Raw genomic sequence first — 21,218 nt, forward strand, 5'->3', positions numbered from 1 at the left:
ATAATAGAAGTAAATTGGAATGTTGTTTAAAATTGTATTTCCCTATCTGAATAATGAAATAATAATTTTGGGCTTCATGTCCCTTTAAATCTTGACTTTTATGTCCTTTTAAAGGAAGAATTAATTTTCCTTCAATACTGCAGTATAGGCTACAGAAATGTATGCAAACAAGAGAATTAAACCTCTCAGTGGGGCAGAGAGAGAGAGCCCAGCCCATTTGAAAGGGTGTTTGATACTGTAGCTTTGGATACAATAGATTCTTAGCAGCTTTTCGCCTGAGTACATTGTCCTTTTAAGCTCCTGACTTTTATAACTAGATTGTTCTGTTTAGATAACAAAGATTGTACTTTATTTTCCCATCTAAACGTATAATGTTATATTTAGCTATATAAAATCACATATGCTATTTAAAGGACAACTTGGTGCAGTACAATTGCATAATTAACAAGTGCATAATAAAAAGACAATGATTTAACACCTACTTTGAATTTCAAATAAGCAGTAGATTTTTTTTCTGACAATTTTTTTTTTATCTCCCATTTTCCGGCCCCCTGTATCATGTGACAGACATCAGCCAATCACAGACTAGTATACGTATACCCTGTGAGCTTGTGCAAATGCTCAGTTACCCTGTAAGTGTGACTTTAAAAAGACTGTGCAAAATCTGATAATGGAAGTAAATTGGAAAAAGTCTTAAAACTGCTGTTTTTAGACCCTTTAACGGTCTATTCTTTTCTTTTAGTTTATCTATATTTAAAGGACCAGTCAACACAGTAGAATTGCATAATCAACAAATGCCAGATAACAAAACAGTGCAATAGCACTTAGTCTGAACTTCAAATGAGTAGTAGATTTTTTTCTGACAATTTTAAAAGTTATGTCTTTTTCCACTCCCCCTGTACCATGTGACAGCCATCAGCCAATCACAAACGCATACACGTACCATATGACAGCCATCAGCCATTCACAAATGCATACACACTTATTTTTGCACATACTCAGTAGGAGCTGGTGACTCAAAAAGTTTAAATATAAAAAGACTGTGCACATTTTGTTAATGGAAGTAAATTGGAAAGTTGTTTAAAATGGCTGCTCTATCTGAATCATGAAAGTTTCATTTTAATTGAGTGTGCCTTTAAAGGCAAAGACCTTTAAACTCCTGTTCACATCAAATTACTATAAATTATTTTTATTTAGTTTTTTGCACAAAATTGAGACACTGCGGTCCTTACTCTTATTTCTAGATCATTAAAACAAAAAACTATAAAACCAGTTGTCTAGTACAGAATCATTTACAAATTGAATTTAACTACAATTTAGAAATATTTATATCATGTTTTACAAAACCCGTTTGTTCACATTCCACCAGTTTTACTATGTGATTTATTGTACATGCAAGGTCCTCAAATATTTACAATAATTTGTGACAAAAGTATTTGCAAAAAATAAAAAACAAAAAAACAAAATTTATGCTTACCTGATAAATTCATTTCTCCTGTAGTGTGGTCAGTCCACGGGTCATCATTACTTCTGGGATATTATCTCCTCCCCTACAGGAAGTGCAAGAGGATTCACCCAGCAGAGCTGCTATATAGCTCCTCCCCTCTACGTCACCTCCAGTCATTCGACCAAAGGACCAACGAGAAAGGAGAAGCCCAAGGGTGTAGTGGTGACTGGAGTATAATCCCAAAAAATTTTTTAGCCTGCCATAAAAAACAGGGCGGGCCGTGGACTGACCACACTACAGGAGAAATGAATTTATCAGGTAAGCATAAATTTTGTTTTCTCCTGTTAAGTGTGGTCAGTCCACGGGTCATCATTACTTCTGGGATACCAATACCAAAGCAAAAGTACACGGATGACGGGAGGGACAGGCAGGCTCTTTATACGGAGGGAACCACTGCCTGAAGAACCTTTCTCCCAAAAACAGCCTCCGAAGAAGCAAAAGTGTCAAATTTGTAAAATTTGGAAAAAGTATGAAGAGAAGACCAAGTTGCAGCCTTGCAAATCTGTTCAACAGAAGCCTCATTCTTAAAGGCCCAAGTGGAAGCCACAGCTCTAGTAGAATGAGCTGTAATTCTTTCAGGAGGCTGCTGTCCAGCAGTCTCATAGGCTAATCGTATTATGCTACGAAGCCAAAAAGAGAGAGAGGTAGCCGAAGCTTTTTGACCTCTCCTCTGACCAGAATAAACGACAAACAGGGAAGACGTTTGACGAAAATCCTTAGTTGCCTGTAGATAAAATTTCAGGGCACGGACTACATCTAGATTGTGTAGCAGACGTTCCTTCTTCGAGGAAGGATTAGGACACAAAGATGGAACAACAATCTCTTGATTGATATTCCTGTTAGTGACCACCTTAGGTAGGAACCCAGGTTTAGTACGCAGAACTACCTTGTCTGAATGAAAAATCAGATAAGGAGAATCACAATGTAAGGCAGATAACTCAGAAACTCTTCGAGCCGAGGAAATAGCCATTAAAAACAGAACTTTCCAAGATAACAACTTGATATCAATGGAATGAAGGGGTTCAAACGGAACACCCTGTAAAACATTAAGAACTAAGTTCAAACTCCATGGCGGAGCAACAGTTTTAAACACAGGCTTGATCCTAGCTAAAGCCTGACAAAAAGCTTGAACGTCCGGAACTTCTGACAGACGTTTGTGTAAAAGAATGGACAGAGCTGAAATCTGTCCCTTTAAAGAACTAGCGGATAACCCCTTTTCTAAACCCTCTTGTAGAAAAGCCAATATCCTTGGAATCCTAACCTTACTCCATGAGTAACTCTTGGATTCGCACCAATATAAGTATTTACGCCATATTTTATGGTAAATCCTTCTGGTAACAGGCTTCCTAGCCTGTATTAAGGTATCAATAACTGGCTCAGAAAAACCACGTTTTGATAAAATCAAGCGTTCAATTTCCAAGCAGTCAGCTTCAGAGAAGTTAGATTTTGATGTTTGAATGGACCCTGGATCAGAAGGTCCTGTTTCAGAGGTAGAGACCAAGGCGGACAGGATGACATGTCCACTAGATCTGCATACCAAGTCCTGCGTGGCCATGCAGGTGCTATTAGAATCACTGATGCTCTCTCCTGTTTGATTCTGGCAATCAATCGAGGAAGCATCGGGAAGGGTGGAAACACATAAGCCATCCCGAAGGTCCAAGGTGCTGTCAAAGCATCTATCAGAACCGCTCCCGGATCCCTGGATCTGGACCCGTAGCGAGGAAGCTTGGCGTTCTGACGAGACGCCATGAGATCTATCTCTGGTTTGCCCCAACGTCGAAGTATCTGGGCAAAGACCTCCGGATGAAGTTCCCACTCCCCCGGATGAAAAGTCTGACGACTTAAGAAATCCGCCTCCCAGTTCTCCACTCCCGGGATGTGGATTGCAGACAGGTGGCAAGAGTGAGACTCTGCCCAGCGAATTATCTTTGATACTTCCATCATTGCTAGGGAGCTTCTTGTCCCTCCCTGATGGTTGATGTAAGCTACAGTCGTGATGTTGTCCGACTGAAACCTGATGAACCCCCGAGTTGTTAACTGGGGCCAAGCCAGAAGGGCATTGAGAACTGCTCTCAGTTCCAGAATGTTTATTGGAAGGAGACTCTCCTCCTGATTCCATAGTCCCTGAGCCTTCAGAGAATTCCAGACAGCGCCCCAACCTAGTAGGCTGGCGTCTGTTGTTACAATTGTCCAGTCTGGCCTGCTGAATGGCATCCCCCTGGACAGATGTGGCCGATAAAGCCACCATAGAAGAGAATTTCTGGTCTCTTGATTCAGATTCAGAGTGGGGGACAAATCTGAGTAATCCCCATTCCACTGACTTAGCATGCACAATTGCAGTGGTCTGAGATGTAGGCGTGCAAAAGGTACCATGTCCATTGCCGCTACCATTAAGCCGATCACCTCCATGCATTGAGCTACTGACGGGTGTTGAATGGAATGAAGGACACGGCATGCATTTTGAAGCTTTGTTAACCTGTCTTCTGTCAGGTAAATCTTCATTTCTACAGAATCTATCAGAGTCCCCAAGAAGGGAACTCTTGTGAGTGGAAAGAGAGAACTCTTCTTTTCGTTCACCTTCCATCCATGCGACCTTAGAAATGCCAGTACTAACTCTGTATGAGACTTGGCAGTTTGAAAGCTTGAAGCTTGTATCAGAATGTCGTCTAGGTACGGAGCTACCGAAATTCCTCGCGGTCTTAGTACGGCCAGAAGAGTACCCAGAACCTTTGTGAAGATTCTTGGAGCCGTAGCCAATCCGAATGGAAGAGCTACAAACTGGTAATGCCTGTCTAGAAAGGCAAACCTTAGATACCGGTAATGATTTCTGTGAATCGGTATGTGAAGGTAAGCATCCTTTAAATCCACTGTGGTCATGTACTGACCCTCTTGGATCATGGGCAAAATTGTTCGAATAGTTTCCATCTTGAACGATGGAACTCTTAGGAACTTGTTTAGGATCTTTAAATCCAAGATTGGCCTGAAAGTTCCCTCTTTTTTGGGAACTACAAACAGATTTGAGTAAAACCCTTGTCCTTGTTCCGACCGCGGAACTGGATGGATCACTCCCATTAATAAAAGATCTTGTACGCAGCGTAGGAACGCTTCTTTCTTTATTTGGTTTGTTGACAACCTTGACAGATGAAATCTCCCTCTTGGGGGAGAGGATTTGAAGTCCAGAAGGTATTCCTGAGATATGATCTCTAACGCCCAGGGATCCTGAACATCTCTTGCCCAAGCCTGGGCGAAGAGAGAAAGTCTGCCCCCTACTAGATCCGGTCCCGGATCAGGGGCCCTCGATTCATGCTGTCTTAGGGGCAGCAGCAGGTTTCCTGGCCTGCTTGCCCTTGTTCCAGGACTGGTTAGGTTTCCAGCCTTGTCTGTAGCGAGCAACAGCTCCTTCCTGTTTTGGTGCAGAGGAAGTTGGTGCTGTTCCTGTTTTAAAATTACGAAAGGAACGAAAATTAGACTGTCTAGCCCTAGGTTTGGCTTTGTCCTGAGGCAGGGCATGGCCTTTACCTCCTGTAATGTCAGCGATAATCTCCTTCAACCCGGGCCCGAATAAGGTCTGCCCTTTGAAAGGTATATTAAGCAATTTAGATTTAGAAGTAACATCAGCTGACCAGGATTTTAGCCACAGCGCTCTGCGTGCCTGAATGGCAAATCCGGAATTCTTAGCCGTAAGTTTAGTTAAGTGTACTACGGCATCTGAAATAAATGAGTTAGCTAACTTAAGGGTTCTAAGTTTGAGTGTAATCTCATCTAGTGTAGATGATTCAAGTGTCTCTTCCAGAGACTCAAACCAAAATGCTGCTGCAGCCGTGACAGGCGCAATACATGCAAGAGGTTGCAATATAAAACCTTGTTGAACAAACATTTTCTTAAGGTAACCCTCTAATTTTTTATCCATTGGATCTGAAAAGGCACAGCTATCCTCCACCGGGATAGTGGTACGCTTAGCCAAAGTAGAAACTGCTCCCTCCACCTTAGGGACCGTTTGCCATAAGTCCCGTGTGGTGGCGTCTATTGGAAACATTTTTCTAAATATCGGAGGAGGTGAGAACGGCACACCGGGCCTATCCCACTCCTTAGTAACAATTTCAGTAAGTCTCTTAGGTATAGGAAAAACATCAGTACTCGCCGGGTACCGCAAAATATTTATCCAACCTACACATTTTCTCTGGTATTGCAACTGTGTTACAATCATTCAGAGCCGCTAACACCTCCCCTAGTAATACACGGAGGTTTTCCAGCTTAAATTTAACATTTGAAATATCTGAATCCAATCTGTTTGGATCAGAACCGTCACCCACAGAATGAAGTTCTCCGTCCTCATGTTCTGCCGCCTGTGACGCAGTGTCTGACATGGCCCTAATATTATCAGCGCACTCTGTTCTCACCCCAGAGTGATCACGCTTGCCTCTAAGTTCTGGTAATTTAGCCAAAACTTCAGTCATGACAGTAGCCATATCCTGTAATGTGATTTGAAATGGCCGCCCAGATGTACTCGGCGCTACAATATCACGCACCTCCCGAGCGGGAGATGCAGGTACTGACACGTGAGGCGAGTTAGTCGGCATAACTCTCCCCTCGTTGTCTGGTGAAATATGTTCAATTTGTACAGATTGACTTTTATTTAAAGTAGCATCAATACAGTTAGTACATAAATTTCTATTGGGCTCCACTTTGGCATTAGTACATATAACACATGTATCTTCCTCTGAATCAGACATGTTTAACACACTAGCAATTAACTAGCAACTTGGAAATGCTTTTTCAATTAATTTACAATTATATGAAAACGAACTGTGCCTATCAGAAGCACAGAACAAATTATGACAGTTGAAAATAATTAAGTTATAGCATCAAATCTTTGTAAGAAATATACAATTTTAGCAAAGGATTGTTCCCATTAGCAAAGGATAACTAACCCTGTCAGCAGAAAAAATACACAAATAAACGTTTTTTATCACAGTCAGCTACACTCTTCACAGCTCTGCTGTGATGATTACCTCCCTCAAAAAAGGATTTGAAGATCCCTGAGTTCTGAAGAGATGAACCGGATCATGCAGGAAGAAAATGAACCTCTGACTGAATTTTTTGATGCGTAGTAAAAGCGCCAAAAATGGCCCCTCCCCCTCACACATAACAGTGAGAGAGATCAGTGAACTGCTTTAAATTAAACAAAACTATTGCCAAGTGGAAAAAATAATGCCCACAACATTTTTTCACCCAGTACCTCAGAGAAATAAACGTTTTTACATGCCAGCAAAAAAACGTTTAACCTCAATAAATCAATTGTTATTTAAAACCTATTGCAAGTCCCTGCAAATTAGGTAAAATCTATGCATACAGTATAAAACCAGTGAAGTACCATTCCCCAGAATACTGAAGTGTAAAATATACATACATGACAGCCTGATACCAGCTACCTCTACTGCATTTAAGGCTGAGTTTACATTATAACGGTATGGCAGGATTTTCTCATCAATTCCATGTCAGAAAATAACAAACTGCTACATACCTCTTTGCAGATTCATCTGCCCGCTGTCCCCTGATCTGAAGTTTACCTCTCCTCAGATGGCCGAGAAACAGCAATATGATCTTAACTACTCCAAGTAAAATCATAGAAAAAACTCAGGTAGATTCTTCTTCAAATTCTACCAGAGAATGAATAACACACTCCGGTGCTATTATAAAATAACAAACTTTTGATTGAAGGTAATAAACTAATTAAATCACCACAGTCCTCTCACACATCCTATCTATTCGTTGGGTGCAAGAGAATGACTGGAGGTGACGTAGAGGGGAGGAGCTATATAGCAGCTCTGCTGGGTGAATACTCTTGCACTTCCTGTAGGGGAGGAGATAATATCCCAGAAGTAATGATGACCCGTGGACTGACCACACTTAACAGGAGAAAAAGAATTATATTTGTTTAAAGGGACAGTCAAGTCAAAATTAAACTTTCATGATTCAGATAGAGCAGCAATGTTAAGCAACTTTCTAATTTACTCCTATTATTAATTTTGTTTCGTTTTCTTGGTATCTTTATTTGAAAAAGCAAAAATGTAAGCTTAGGAGCCGGCCCATTTTTGGTTCAGAACCTGGGTAGCACTTTCTGATTGATGTCTAAATGAAGCCACCAATCAGCAAGCGCTACCCAGGTGCTGAACCAAAAATAGATTGGCTCCTAAGCTTACATTCTAATAAAGATAGTAAGAGAACGAAGAAAAAATTATAATAGGAGTAAATTAGAAAGTTGCTTTTAAATTACCTGCTCTATCTGAATCAAGAAAGTTTAATTTTGACTAGATTAGCCCTTTAAGTTCCTTCTTCCGCTCTAATTTAATTCCGTATGATCTACTGCACTCAGAAATTGTCCCTTTTTTGTGTTATTGTTTTTCAAATTGTATTTTTTTTTTTTTAAATGCTTTTTAAAAAACATTTGTTACTGAGCTGAATAAACCAACTTTTTTTCTGTGGGAGATGTCCCTTTCAGCCAATGAGCAGAAGATGCCTAGCTTGATAGTATTGGTATACAAAAACACTTCCTGTTTATTTTACTTTCAATTTAAACAGTCTTTACTTTAAAGGGATATGAAACCCAAATGTTTTCTTTAATGACTCAGATACAACATGCAATTTTAACCAGCTTTCTAATTTACTCCTATTATCAATTTTTCTTTATTCGCTTGGTATCTTTATTTGAAAAGCAGAAATGTAGTAAGCTTAGGAGCCGGACCATTTTTGGTTCAGCACCTGGATAGCGCTTGCTGATTGGTGGCTAAATTACGTGGGTTAGTATTACTGAGTGGAGCGGAACAATCGCGCTTGCGTAAGCACAATATTGTGCTCCATTCGTAATCTGGCCCAAAGTGAGTGACAGAATTACATGTACCAGTAAATTAAAGCATGAATTTCTTTTCCACAACAATGTCCCTTTAATTAGAAGTTTGAGGCTTCAGCTCCAACTGAGCATGTGTCAGAAAAAAATCTACTACTCATTTGAAATTCAGACTCAGAGCTTTTGCATTGTCTTTTTATTATGCTTGTGCAATTCTCACATGTTGGTCCTTTTTTAGAAGGAATTATGAGAAGATACAATGAACCTTCTTATCTGCTGTTGAAAACTATGTTTCTGTGTGTGACTGTAAAAATACTGAATACCTAAAATGTAATATTGGCAACGTAACATTTTAAAAACATTTTTTTTTATGATTCTGCAGTTCAGATTGTGTTACCTGAGCATTAGTTTGACATAAGAATATCCTTCCACAAGCACAAAGCTGCTCCAGTCTCGCAGTAGGGACGTAAGCGCCGTGTGAGAGATCCGACACTGGACCGTGCTGTAACGTCCGTTATTTCCTGGAGTATGGAGGTGCTTTGGTACGGGCCTAAAGGTACATGAGAGGGGCAGGTGAGATAACAAAATGACCTAATGAGTACCCCCTGCATGGCTGGAAATAATGCTCCAATATAAGTGTAAATCTATTACAATAAAACAGTACTGTAACTGGCATCCTTCATTAATAGAAATATTATACATTTAACATCCCCAAAAATTTAAAGTTTTGATTATAAGAGGAGCACAATGCATAGATTAACAAGAAAACATAAAGTGGTGTTTTGTTATTTTTATATACAGGCCTCAAAATTTCCACTCTTTAATAGCCATTGGCGAGTGGAAATTTAATGGTGGTGAGTGAAAGTTAGTGAGTGAAGATTGAATCAACATTCACTCACGATCCGAAGGTGGCGTGTTGTAAGTAGCAAAGTTAGCACATATGCAAAATGTACACTCCTATTGCAGCATTGGCACAAACACATTTTGGGCTATGTGTTAACAATATTATCTGAAGGGATATTATATATCCTAGAAAGGGCAGGATGTGCTATTACTCTAGGGCTGTTGGAGCACCATTAGTGCTTAGACTGTTACTTCTGAGAAGGTAAATACCGGCAGAGAAAGAGATTGGAGAGGAAAAGTAAAAGTGGAGAAGAAGAAAGCTTTACGAGAGAGGGGAGAGAAAAAAAAAAAAAAAAAAAAAAAAAAAAAGAGTATAAAGATATGAGAGAGGGAAAAAATAGTGTAAAGAGAAGATATTGCCTGAGAGATAAGGGAGAGGGCAACAAGAATGATTGAAGAGAGGATGGAGGGGAGAAAGAGAGTTAAGAGAGAGAAGGGAGAGATTCTAATTATTAAAAAAAAATCTGCAGGTCTGCTATGACTTTCCATGACTGTCAGCTCTCTCTGCATTCTCTCACTTCAACAACTTCTTATTTCTATCCAGCTGTCGTCTTACCCAGAACCGCCACGTTAATGTTGCTAACTGCTATGCACTTATTTTTGTTAATCTGTTACTTTATGTAGCATTATTTAATTTGTTATGGTATAAAAAAACAACTAAAAATGACTGCACAATAATGTGTTTCACAATGGCTAAACATATGCAAAAAGGGGGTGGAGTAGTGGCTGTGGTGTGGGCAGGAGTGGGGAGGATCAGAAGTGGCGAGTAAAATTTTGGCCCGGCTAGTAGCTTACAACCTGAAATTTTGAGCCATATATATATATATATATGCATGCAAGTTGCTATTTACAGGTACCTTCAAGGGCAAACTATACTTGGGAAACTTGCTGTTAAAACCAAACCACCAATATCCACAAAAATAAAAGGTTTACATTATAATATACAGGCTAGAATTTCTTAGATGCATTGTTCCTATAACTATATCTTGCCGTTATTGTTTGCATTTTTGTTTTAAAATAAATCATTCATTGATATACTGAAGTTACAGTTGTACCAATGGTAATCTGATGCCTGACAATATAATACATGTCTGAGATATTGAGATGAGTCTGAGCTCAGAAGTGAGTGAGTACTCAACAGGCATACAGTATTCATTTACTTACTCATTTCACTTTTTCTTTTGGTCATTAAAGATGGTAATATAAAATGATTAATCCTATATATATATAAAAATAACTCTGCAATATACTTTCAGAAGAAAAGAAGAAAGTTGTTTAAAGTTTATTCTATCTGATTTTATCACAATCCTAAGAGTTTAGTTTGACTTTAACTTAAAGGGACATAATACTCATATGCTAAATCACTTGAAACTGATGCAGTATAACTGTAAAAAGCTGACAGGAAAATATCACCTAAGCATCTCTATGTAAAAAGGAAGATATTTTACCTCACAATTTCCTCAGCTCAGCTGCAGGTAAAAAAAAAAAGAAATGAACAGCAGCCAATCAGCATCAGCAGTGCTGAGGTCATGAACTCTTTTACTGTGATCTCATGAGATTTGACTTAACTCTCATGAGATTTCATTGTAAACTTCCTTACACTGAATAGGGAAATAACATGAGAGTGCACGAGGCTCAACCCTTCGGCTGTCCCAGGACATACATACTGATTTGCTGCTTAGAAGTCCTTTACAATGGGATGTGGCTACTAAGAAACTTTTGAGGTAAAATATCTTTCTTTTTTACATAGAGATGTTCAGGTGATATTTTCTAGACCGCTTTTTACAGCTATGCTGCATCACTTTCAAGTGTTTAAACATTTGGGTATTATGGCCCTTTATTTTGATTCACATTTATTATAAAAATTGCTGGGGTGGGGGGAAAGTTGGCTGATCAGACTTTTATTAAATGACTAAACTGACATGGAAGCGCCCATAGGGTGATGATCTTGGAGCACTGTAAGCTTCTGTTTGGCACATACCTATAATCAGCTTCGACAACTAGTTTGTGCTTCCACACCAATCTCAGAATAAAAAAAACAAAGGCTAAGAAAACTTTTTTTGTAATGTCCCTTTAACTGTACGTATAAACTAAGATACAGGTGCTCACATGTCATGCTCTAGTAGTAACACAATACGATGCACATGCAGCCATCTCTGCCAGTAGTTTGCATCCATTGAGAGAATTGGTTTCCAATAAGCAACAAACTGGGAATGACTAGAATCAGAACCGCTGTGCTGAAGGGACAACACCTGTCAATATCAAAGAAAACCGAGTTAGGCAAAAAATGAAACAAAAAAAAATATATATAAACAAATAAATCTTCAAAAAGCTTTACAGATACTTAAAGGGACAGTCTACATAAAAATGTTTATTGTTTTAAAAGATAGATAATCCCTTTATTACCCATTCCCCAGTTTTGCATAATCAACACATACACTTTTTTACCTCTGTGATTACCTTGTATCTAAGCATCTGCAGACAGCCCCCTTATGTCAGTGCTTTCACAAACTTGCATTTTAGCCAATTAGTCATGACTCATAAATAACTCCACGGAAGTGAGCACAATGTTATATATATATATATATATATATATGACACACATGAACTAGCACTGTCTGGCTGTGAAAAGCTACTAGCATGCACTGAGATAAGAGGCGGCCTGAAGGGGCTTAGAAAAAACATAATTTATGCTTAGCTGATAAATTTATTTCTCTTGTAGTGTATCCAGTCCACGGATCATCCATTACTTGTGGGATATTCTCCTTCCCAACAGGAAGTTGCAAGAGGATCACCCACAGCAGAGCTGCTATATAGCTACTCCCCTCACTGCCATATCCAGTCATTCGACCGCAACAAGACGAGAAAGGAGAAACCACAGGGTGCAGTGGTGACTGTAGTTTAATTAAAATTTAGACCTGCCTTAAAAGGACAGGGCGGGCCGTGGACTGGATACACTACAAGAGAAATAAATTTATCAGGTAAGCATAAATTATGTTTTCTCTTGTTAAGTGTATCCAGTCCACGGATCATCCATTACTTGTGGGATACCAATACCAAAGCTAAAGTACACGGATGATGGGAGGGACAAGGCAGGAACTTAAACGGAAGGAACCACTGCCTGTAGAACCTTTCTCCCAAAAACAGCCTCCGAAGAAGCAAAAGTGTCAAATTTTGAAAATTTTTAAAAGGTGTGAAGCGAAGACCAAGTCGCAGCCTTGCAAATCTGTTCAACAGAGGCCTCATTTTTAAAGGCCCAGGTGGAAGCCACAGCTCTGGTAGAATGAGCTGTAATCCTTTCAGGGGGCTGCTGTCCAGCAGTTTCATAGGCTAAGCGTATTATGCTCCGAAGCCAAAAGGAGAGAGAGGTTGTCGAAACTTTTTGACCTCTCCTCTGTCCAAAGTAAACGACAAACAGGGCAGATGTTTGACGAAAATCTTTAGTAGCCTGTAAGTAAAACTTCAAGGCACGGACTACGTCCAGATTATGCAAAAGACGTTCCTTCTTTGAAGAAGGATTAGGACACAATGATGGAACAACAATCTCTTGATTGATATTCCTGTTAGAAACCACCTTAGGTAAAAACCCAGGTTTGGTACGCAGAACTACCTTTTCTGAATGAAAAATCAGATAAGGAGAATCACAATGTAAGGCAGATAACTCAGACACTCTTCGAGCCGAGGAAATAGCCATCAAAAACAGAACTTTCCAAGATAAAAGTTTAATATCAATGGAATGAAGGGGTTCAAACGGAACTCCCTGAAGAACTTTAAGAACCAAGTTTAAGCTCCACGGGGGAGCAACAGTTTTAAACACAGGCTTAATCCTAACCAAAGCCTGACAAAATGCCTGGACGTCTGGAACTTCTGCCAGACGCTTGTGCAAAATAATAGACAGAGCAGAGATCTGTCCTTTTAAAGAACTAGCTGATAAGCCTTTGTCCAAACTGTTACGGTTACCCTTAGTCTCGCTGAGAGATGGACCGCTTAGTAGCCTGGATTCCTATTGCTGAAGAGGGGAGAAACTGCTTTCCATAGTATTCTATATGAGTCTCACAAATGTAGAATAATCCCCCTTAGCTGTAGTACAGCTAGGATACCCTTCTGCCCACAAAAACGAGTCAACGCTGCGATTGAGGGACAACCAAGAACTGAGGACTGGGATGCCCAGCCTGCTTTTTATTTAGGTTACATGCACACAGGGCACTCCCAGGGGGGGAAGCATAAAATCCCCCATCACACATTTAGACAAAGCCCTTGGACAGGCCACCGCAGATAACAAGTACACACAAGAAAACAATTGAGTCCTTCTTATCACCTAGCAGTGAATGCTTATCACAAACTTAATTACAGTACACAATATGCTAGGAAACCTGCCTCAGAAAATAGTTTTCTCAAAACTGAACAGAGTTAACCCTTTATGAAATGATACTTGTTACAGTTTTCTTGGAGCCCTTCTTAGGCGCTGGCTTGGCTGGTTCAGGCATTGCTGCTGGGAAATAAGTTTCTTCACAACAAAATAACTAATGCTTCTGTAACAGTGCTCCCTTTCTGTGGAACACTCTGGCAGACACGGTCTGACCCCTTTTCGGGGCAGACTAAGGCTGTCCAGACCGCTGGTTATGCGGGGCTGAGGTCGGTTTGTCTGGACAACCCGTCGGCGTTGCCATTCTGTTTCCCAGGTCTGTAAGTAATGGTGAAATTGAAGGGTTGCAACGATAAACTCCAACGTAATAGCCTGCCATTATCTCCAGAGACCCGGTTCAGCCACACCAACGGGTTATGGTCGGTGACCAGAGTGAACTCCTGCCCATATAAATAGGGAGTCAATTTCTTTAATGCCCACACCAAAGCCAAACACTCCTTTTCGACCGCTGCATAGCTGACTTCGCGGGGCAGGAGCTTCCGGCTGATGTAGGCAACTGGATGCTCCCCTCCATCTTCGCCTACTTGGCTGAGGACGGCTCCCAGCCCGAACATGGAAGCATCTGTGTGGACGATAAAACGTTTGTTAAGGGCTGGAGCCGCCAAGACAGGAGCGTTAATTAGAGCATTTTTGAGAGCCTGGAAAGCCGTTTCACAGTGGGGAGACCACAGGACCTGTCGAGGTAAGTTCTTCTTGGTCAAGTCAGTCAGGGGTTTGGCAAGTGTGCTGTAGTCTGGTACGAACCGTCTATAGTACCCTGCCGTGCCCAGGAAGGCTAGGACCTGAGTCTTAGTGATGGGGGTGGGCCAATTGGCGACAGCTTCTATCTTGGCCGGCTCTGGTCGCTGCTTTCCACACCCCACCCGGTGACCCAGGTACTGTACCTCGGCCATCCCAAAGTGGCATTTTTCTGGCTTCAGAGTCAGGCCAGCAGCCCGGATCTGATCCAGAACCATTCCTATGTGAGCTAAGTGGTCCTCCCATGACTCACTGTGGATCGCTATGTCGTCCAGGTAGGCGCAAGCAAAACTCTGGAAGCCATCCAGGAGCCTATCCACCAAGCGCTGGAATGTAGCTGGGGCATTCTTCATCCCAAACGGCATTACCCTAAACTGATATAAGCCGAATGGGGTGACGAATGCCGACTTGGGGATAGCCTCCGGGGCCAGGGGAATCTGCCAGTAACCTTTGCAGAGGTCAATAGTGGTCAGGTAATTTCCCCTGGCTATACGATCGAGTAGCTCGTCTACCCTGGGCATAGGGTAAGCGTCCGTCACGGTCTTTTCATTGAGCCTCCGATAGTCTACGCAGAACCGGGTGGTCCCATCTTTCTTGGGCACCAAGACAACTGGGGAGGCCCAGGGACTATCGGAGGGCTCAATTACCCCGAGTTGGAGCATCTCATCGATCTCCTTCTTCATTCCTATCCTAACTGCTTCGGGGATTCGGTACGGAGCCTGGCGCAAGGGAGCTTGTCCCGGAGTATCTACCTGGTGGGTGGTTAAAGTAGTGTACCCTGGCTTCGGGGAGAAGGTGAGGTGTTTGGACTGTAGGAGTTGGTTGAGCTGCTCCCTTTCAGTGGGGCTAAGTCGGTCTCCTATCTGAACCTGAGCCACTATACCTGTGGGGAGACTCTTTTCTAATAGGTCTGGAATGGGTAGACTGTCGGGGCCTTCCTGAGGGGAACAACATACGGCCGTCCCGTTCTCTGGTCGCTCAAAATATTCCTTGAGCATGTTTACATGGAATGTCTTTCTAAGATTGTTGTCGTGGCAGCTAGCTATCACATAAGTGGTGTCTCCCCTTTTCTCTACGATCTGGTAGGGGCCCTGCCAGGACGCCTGCAATTTGTCTGTCTTCACCGGCTTAAGTACTAACACCTTTTGTCCTATGGTAAAGATTCTCTTTCGGGCCCCCCGATCGTACCATACTTTCTGTCTTCTCTGGGCCGACTGGAGATTAGCCCGCACGGATTTGGCTAATTGCTCCATTCGGTCCCTGAGTTCCAGCACGTATGGCACAATGGGGACACCGTCAGTCTCCATCTCTCCCTCCCAGTGCTCCCGGATCAGGTTTAGGGGTCCCCGTACCTTTCTTCCGTAGAGCAACTCGAAGGGAGAGAACCCTGTCGTTTCCTGGGGCACCTCCCGATAAGCAAAAAGGAGGTGCGGCAGGAAGCGTTCCCAGTCTCGGTATTCCTGAGTGAACGTCTTGAGCATTTGCTTGAGGGTCCCATTGAACCTCTCACACAGCCCGTTCGTCTGGGGGTGGTATGGGGAGCTCAGGAGGGACTTAATTTTGCAAACCTGCCAGAGTTGTTGGGTCAATTCAGCCGTAAATTGGGTGCCTCGGTCGGATAGGATTTCTTTTGGAAATCCTACCCGGGAGAACACCTGTACTAGTGCATTCGCTACCGTATCCGCTTGTATGTTGGATAGGGCGACAGCCTCTGGGTACCTGGTAGCGTAGTCCACTACGGTAAGAATGTAGCGCTTACCGGAGGGACTAGGGGTAGCCAGTGGTCCCACTAGGTCAATAGCAACCCGGCTGAAGGGTTCCTCTACAATGGGCATATTTACTAGATGGGCTTTAGGGTGATCGCCTCGCCTTCCTACTCGTTGACACACATCGCAGGTGTTACAGTAAGTTCTAACGTCGGCGTGTACCCCTGGCCAAAAGAACGTGTGAGTAATGCGGTGTAGGGTACGGGTTACAGCTAGGTGGCCTGCTAAGGGGATGTCATGGCCTATCTTGAGGATTTCTTGACGGTATTTGTGGGGCACTACCAGCTGTCGCCTACGCTGTCCCCTTTTCTCTGTCCAGCGGTATAGTTTCCCTTTTTCCCATAAGAATGTTTCATTATCTGCCCCGCCCCCTCCGGTCTCTGCTCGTTCCCGGTACTTTTGTAAGGTCGGGTCAGTCTTAGACTCTGTCTCGAAAGCATCTGGGGTGTCCCAGGGTATGGGGCCTAACATGTCAGGCAATGTCGGGGTAGGTCTTACCTGTGTCTCCCGCACTGGTGAGAGTTCTCGCTCCGTCCGGGCTTGGGCCCGTGTAGTCACTGGGTCCGCCTCGTTGTTGCATACTGGAGCATAGGCAGAAGTCATGGGGCCCAAATCATTGCCCAGTAGTACTTCGGCAGGTAAATTATCCATTATGCCCAAGTTCACAGCCCCCTTTCCCGCTCCCCAATCAAGATGCACTTTAGCTGTTGGAATTTTGTACACATCCCCCCCCGCCACTCTAACGGCCACAGTCTGTCCAGATCGCTTGTGCTCCGGCACCAAATGACTCTGTACCAGCGTGATAGTAGCCCCTGTGTCTCTCAATCCCTCGGTAGATCGCCCCTCGAGCCATACCTTCTGCCGATGGTGCTGGCGGTTATCTGAGGCAGCATATACAGGGTCCGCCTCGTGAAGCGGCCCCAAATATTCCTCCATAGGGGCCTCTTGGTTAACACAGAGGGTCCGGGCCGGACGATATGCCCCAGAGGGGTAATTGTAATTCCTGGGTGTCTGGTGCGTATTAAGGGGGCAGCTAGCCATGAAATGCCCTGGTTGCTTGCATCGGTGGCAAGTCGGTCTGGGACGCTCAGAGCTGTTATTGGGTGGTCCTGAGTGTCGGGCGGGCCCTGCGGGCACCGGGGCTCGGAATTCAGCACGAGGGGGTGCACGGTAAACCTCTCTGGGTTCGTGAAGACGGGAGTCATAATGTTCATCGGCCAATTTGGCTGCTTCTTCTAAGGTAGAAGGTCGCCTGTCTCGCAGCCATTCCTTCCCTTGCTGTTCCATGCCATTATAAAAATGTTCTAAGAGAAACAATTGTAAAATTTCCTCACCAGTCACCGCTTTACTTCCGCTCATCCAGTGATTTGCCGCTCTCCGCATTCGGTGCGCCCATTCCATATGGGTATCGTTAGGCTTCTTTTTCGTGCCCCGAAACTGTCGGCGATACGCGTCCGGAGTTACTGCGTACCGTCGCAACAGTGTCTCCTTAACTAGCTCATACTGTGTCACTTCCTCAGCACCCAGAGTACGAAAGGCTTCCAGGGCTCGCCCGGATAGTTTCCCAGACAATATCGTGGGCCACTCCCTGTTGGGAATCTGGTGCAGGGCACATTGCCTTTCGAAGTCCGCCAAATATTCATCAATCCCTGTCTCGCTCTCTAGGAAGGGTCGAAATGCCGCATAGGGTATCTTGGGCCTCCCAGCATTTTCGACAGGGATGATTACCTGCGGGGCTTCAGCATTGCGGTGTGCGTTCGCTAGGTTGAGTTCGTGGGCTTGAGTCTCTCGTATATCCTTGTCCGCTTCCGCCATCAACTGCTGTACCAATTCCATGGAGGGGTTCGGCCCGTACAGTGAGAGCCTCTCCCGAACAATCCTGGTTTTTTCGTCACTAATCGTGGTCGGTGTTTCCGCCATTGTGAAGCTCTGATCCAGTTCGGTCAATTCTGCGATCAGCTCTCTCCTCGGCCGGTTGCTGGCGTACCCCCCTCTGCTTTCAAGTAAATCCTTTAGGGTTGTACGCTTCAATTTTTCGTAAGCGCTCTCCATCCGTTCTGTACCTCTCCTAGGAAATCCAGGAAAAATCCCACCGCTGCCGCCAAATGTTACGGTTACCCTTAGTCTCGCTGAGAGATGGACCGCTTAGTAGCCTGGATTCCTATTGCTGAAGAGGGGAGAAACTGCTTTCCATAGTATTCTATATGAGTCTCGCAAATGTAGAATAATCCCCCTTAGCTGTAGTACAGCTAGGATACCCTTCTGCCCACAAAAACGAGTCAACGCTGCGATTGAGGGACAACCAAGAACTGAGGACTGGGATGCCCAGCCTGCTTTTTATTTAGGTTACATGCACACAGGGCACTCCCAGGGGGGGAAGCATAAAATCCCCCATCACACATTTAGACAAAGCCCTTGGACAGGCCACCGCAGATAACAAGTACACACAAGAAAACAATTGAGTCCTTCTTATCACCTAGCAGTGAATGCTTATCACAAACTTAATTACAGTACACAATATGCTAGGAAACCTGCCTCAGAAAATAGTTTTCTCAAAACTGAACAGAGTTAACCCTTTATGAAATGATACTTGTTACAGTTTTCTTGGAGCCCTTCTTAGGCGCTGGCTTGGCTGGTTCAGGCATTGCTGCTGGGAAATAAGTTTCTTCACAACAAAATAACTAATGCTTCTGTAACACAAACCCTCTTGGAGAAAGGACAATATCCTAGGAATTCTACCCTTATTCCATGAGTAACTCTTGGATTCACATCAATAAAGATATTTACGCCATATCTTATGGTAGATTTTCCTGGCGACAGGCTTCCGAGCCTGTATTAAGGTATCAATGACTGACTCGGAGAAGCCACGCCTTGATAGAATCAAGCGTTCAATCTCCATGCAGTCAGTCTCAGAGAAATTAGATTTGGATGATTGAAAGGACCTTGTATTAGAAGGTCCTGCCTCAGAGGCAGAGTCCATGGTGGAAGAGATGACATGTCCACTAGGTCTGCATACCAGGTCCTGCGTGGCCATGCAGGCACTATCAGAATCACCAATGCTCTCTCCTGTTTGATTTTGGCAATCAGTCGAGGGAGCAGAGGAAACGGTGGAAACACATAGGCCAGGTTGAAGAACCAAGGAGCTGCTAGAGCATCTATCAGCGTTGCTCCCGGGTCCCTGGATCCGTAACAAGGAAGCTTGGCGTTCTGGAGAGACGCCATGAGATCCAGTTCTGGTTTGCCCCAACGATGGACCAGTTGAGCAAACACCTCCGGATGGAGTTCCCACTCCCCCGGATGAAAAGTCTGACGACTTAGAAAATCCGCCTCCCAGTTCTCTACGCCTGGGATGTGGATTGCTGACAGGTGGCAAGAGTGAGACTCTGCCCAGCGAATTATCTTTGAGACTTCTAACATCGCTAGGGAACTCCTGGTTCCCCCTTGATGGTTGATGTAAGCCACAGTCGTGATGTTGTCCAACTGAAATCTGATGAACCTCAGTGTTGCTAACTGAGGCCAAGCAAGAAGAGCATTGAATATTGCTCTTAACTCCTTCAGGGAGTTCCAGACTGCGCCCCAACCTAGAAGGCTGGCATCTGTTGTTACAATCATCCAATCTGGCCTGCGAAAGGTCATACCCTTGGACAGATGGACCCGAGAAAGCCACCAGAGAAGAGAATCTCTGGTCTCTTGATACAGATTTAGTAGAGGGGACAAATCTGAGTAATCCCCATTCCACTGACTTAGCATGCATAATTGCAGCGGTCTGAGATGCAGGCGCGCAAATGGCACTATGTCCATTGCCGCTACCATTAAGCCGATTACTTCCATGCACTGAGCCACTGACGGGCGTGGAATGGAATGAAGGACACGGCAAGCATTTAGAAGTTTTGATAACCTGGACTCCGTCAGGTAAATTTTCATCTCTACAGAATCTATAAGAGTCCCTAGGAAGGAGACTCTTGTGAGTGGTGATAGAGAACTCTTTTCCACGTTCACTTTCCACCCATGCGACCTCAGAAATGCCAGAACTATCTCTGTATGAGACTTGGCAATTTGAAAGCTTGACGCCTGTATCAGGATGTCGTCTAGATACGGAGCCACCGCTATGCCTCGCGGTCTTAGAACCGCCAGAAGTGAGCCCAAAACCTTTGTAAAAATTCTCGGGGCAGTGGCCAACCCGAAGGGAAGAGCTACAAATTGGTAATGCCTGTCTAGAAAGGTAAACCTTAGGAACCGATGATGATCTTTGTGAATCGGTATGTGAAGGTAGGCATCCTTTAAGTCCACTGTGGTCATGTACTGACCCTCTTGGATCATGGGTAGGATGGTCCGAATAGTTTCCATTTTGAATGATGGAACTCTGAGGAATTTGTTTAAGATCTTTAGATCCAAGATTGGTCTGAAGGTTCCCTCTTTCTTGGGAACCACAAACAGATTTGAATAAAATCCCTGTCCTTGTTCCGTCCGCGGAACTGGATGGATCACTCCCATTACTAGGAGGTCTTTCACACAGCTTAGGAATGCCTCTTTCTTTATCTGGTTTGCTGATAACCTTGAAAGATGAAATCTCCCTTGTGGAGGAGAAGCTTTGAAGTCCAGAAGATATCCCTGAGATATGATCTCCAACGCCCAGGGATCCTGAACATCTCTTGCCCACGCCTGGGCGAAGAGAGAAAGTCTGCCCCCCACTAGATCCGTTTCCGGATAGTGGGCCGTTCCTACATGCTGTCTTGGGGGCAGCAGCAGGCTTTCTGGCCTGCTTGCCCTTGTTCCAGGACTGGTTAGGTTTCCAGGCCTGTCTGGAATGAGCAACAGTGAAGCGGAGGAAGTTGATGCTGCTCCTGCCTTGAAATTTCGAAAGGCACGAAAATTAGACTGTTTGGCCTTTGATTTGGACCTGTCCTGAGGAAGGGTATGGCCCTTGCCTCCAGTAATGTCAGCAAAAATTTATTTCAAGCCAGGCCCGAATAAGGTCTGCCCCTTGAAAGGAATGTTGAGTAATTTAGACTTTGAAGTCACGTCAGCTGA

General features: G+C 43.7%; 1 protein-coding gene across 5 annotated transcripts in view; it reads right to left on the reverse strand.

Moving 5' to 3' along the window:
- The window catches only part of SZT2 (SZT2 subunit of KICSTOR complex), a 482,374-nt gene that overhangs the window by 420,633 nt on the left and 40,523 nt on the right, over positions 1 to 21,218 (reverse strand). For all 5 annotated transcript variants that reach the window (XM_053693604.1, XM_053693601.1, XM_053693602.1 and 2 more), the window contains exons 12-13: positions 11,367 to 11,509; positions 8,752 to 8,904 (exon numbers count right to left, since the gene is read on the reverse strand). In XM_053693604.1, coding sequence (XP_053549579.1) covers positions 8,752 to 8,904; positions 11,367 to 11,509 — 296 coding nt within the window. The remainder of the gene's footprint in view (positions 1 to 8,751; positions 8,905 to 11,366; positions 11,510 to 21,218) is intronic.

The sequence above is a fragment of the Bombina bombina genome, chromosome 10 (genome assembly GCF_027579735.1).
Source record: "Bombina bombina isolate aBomBom1 chromosome 10, aBomBom1.pri, whole genome shotgun sequence".
Lineage (NCBI taxonomy): Eukaryota > Metazoa > Chordata > Amphibia > Anura > Bombinatoridae > Bombina > Bombina bombina.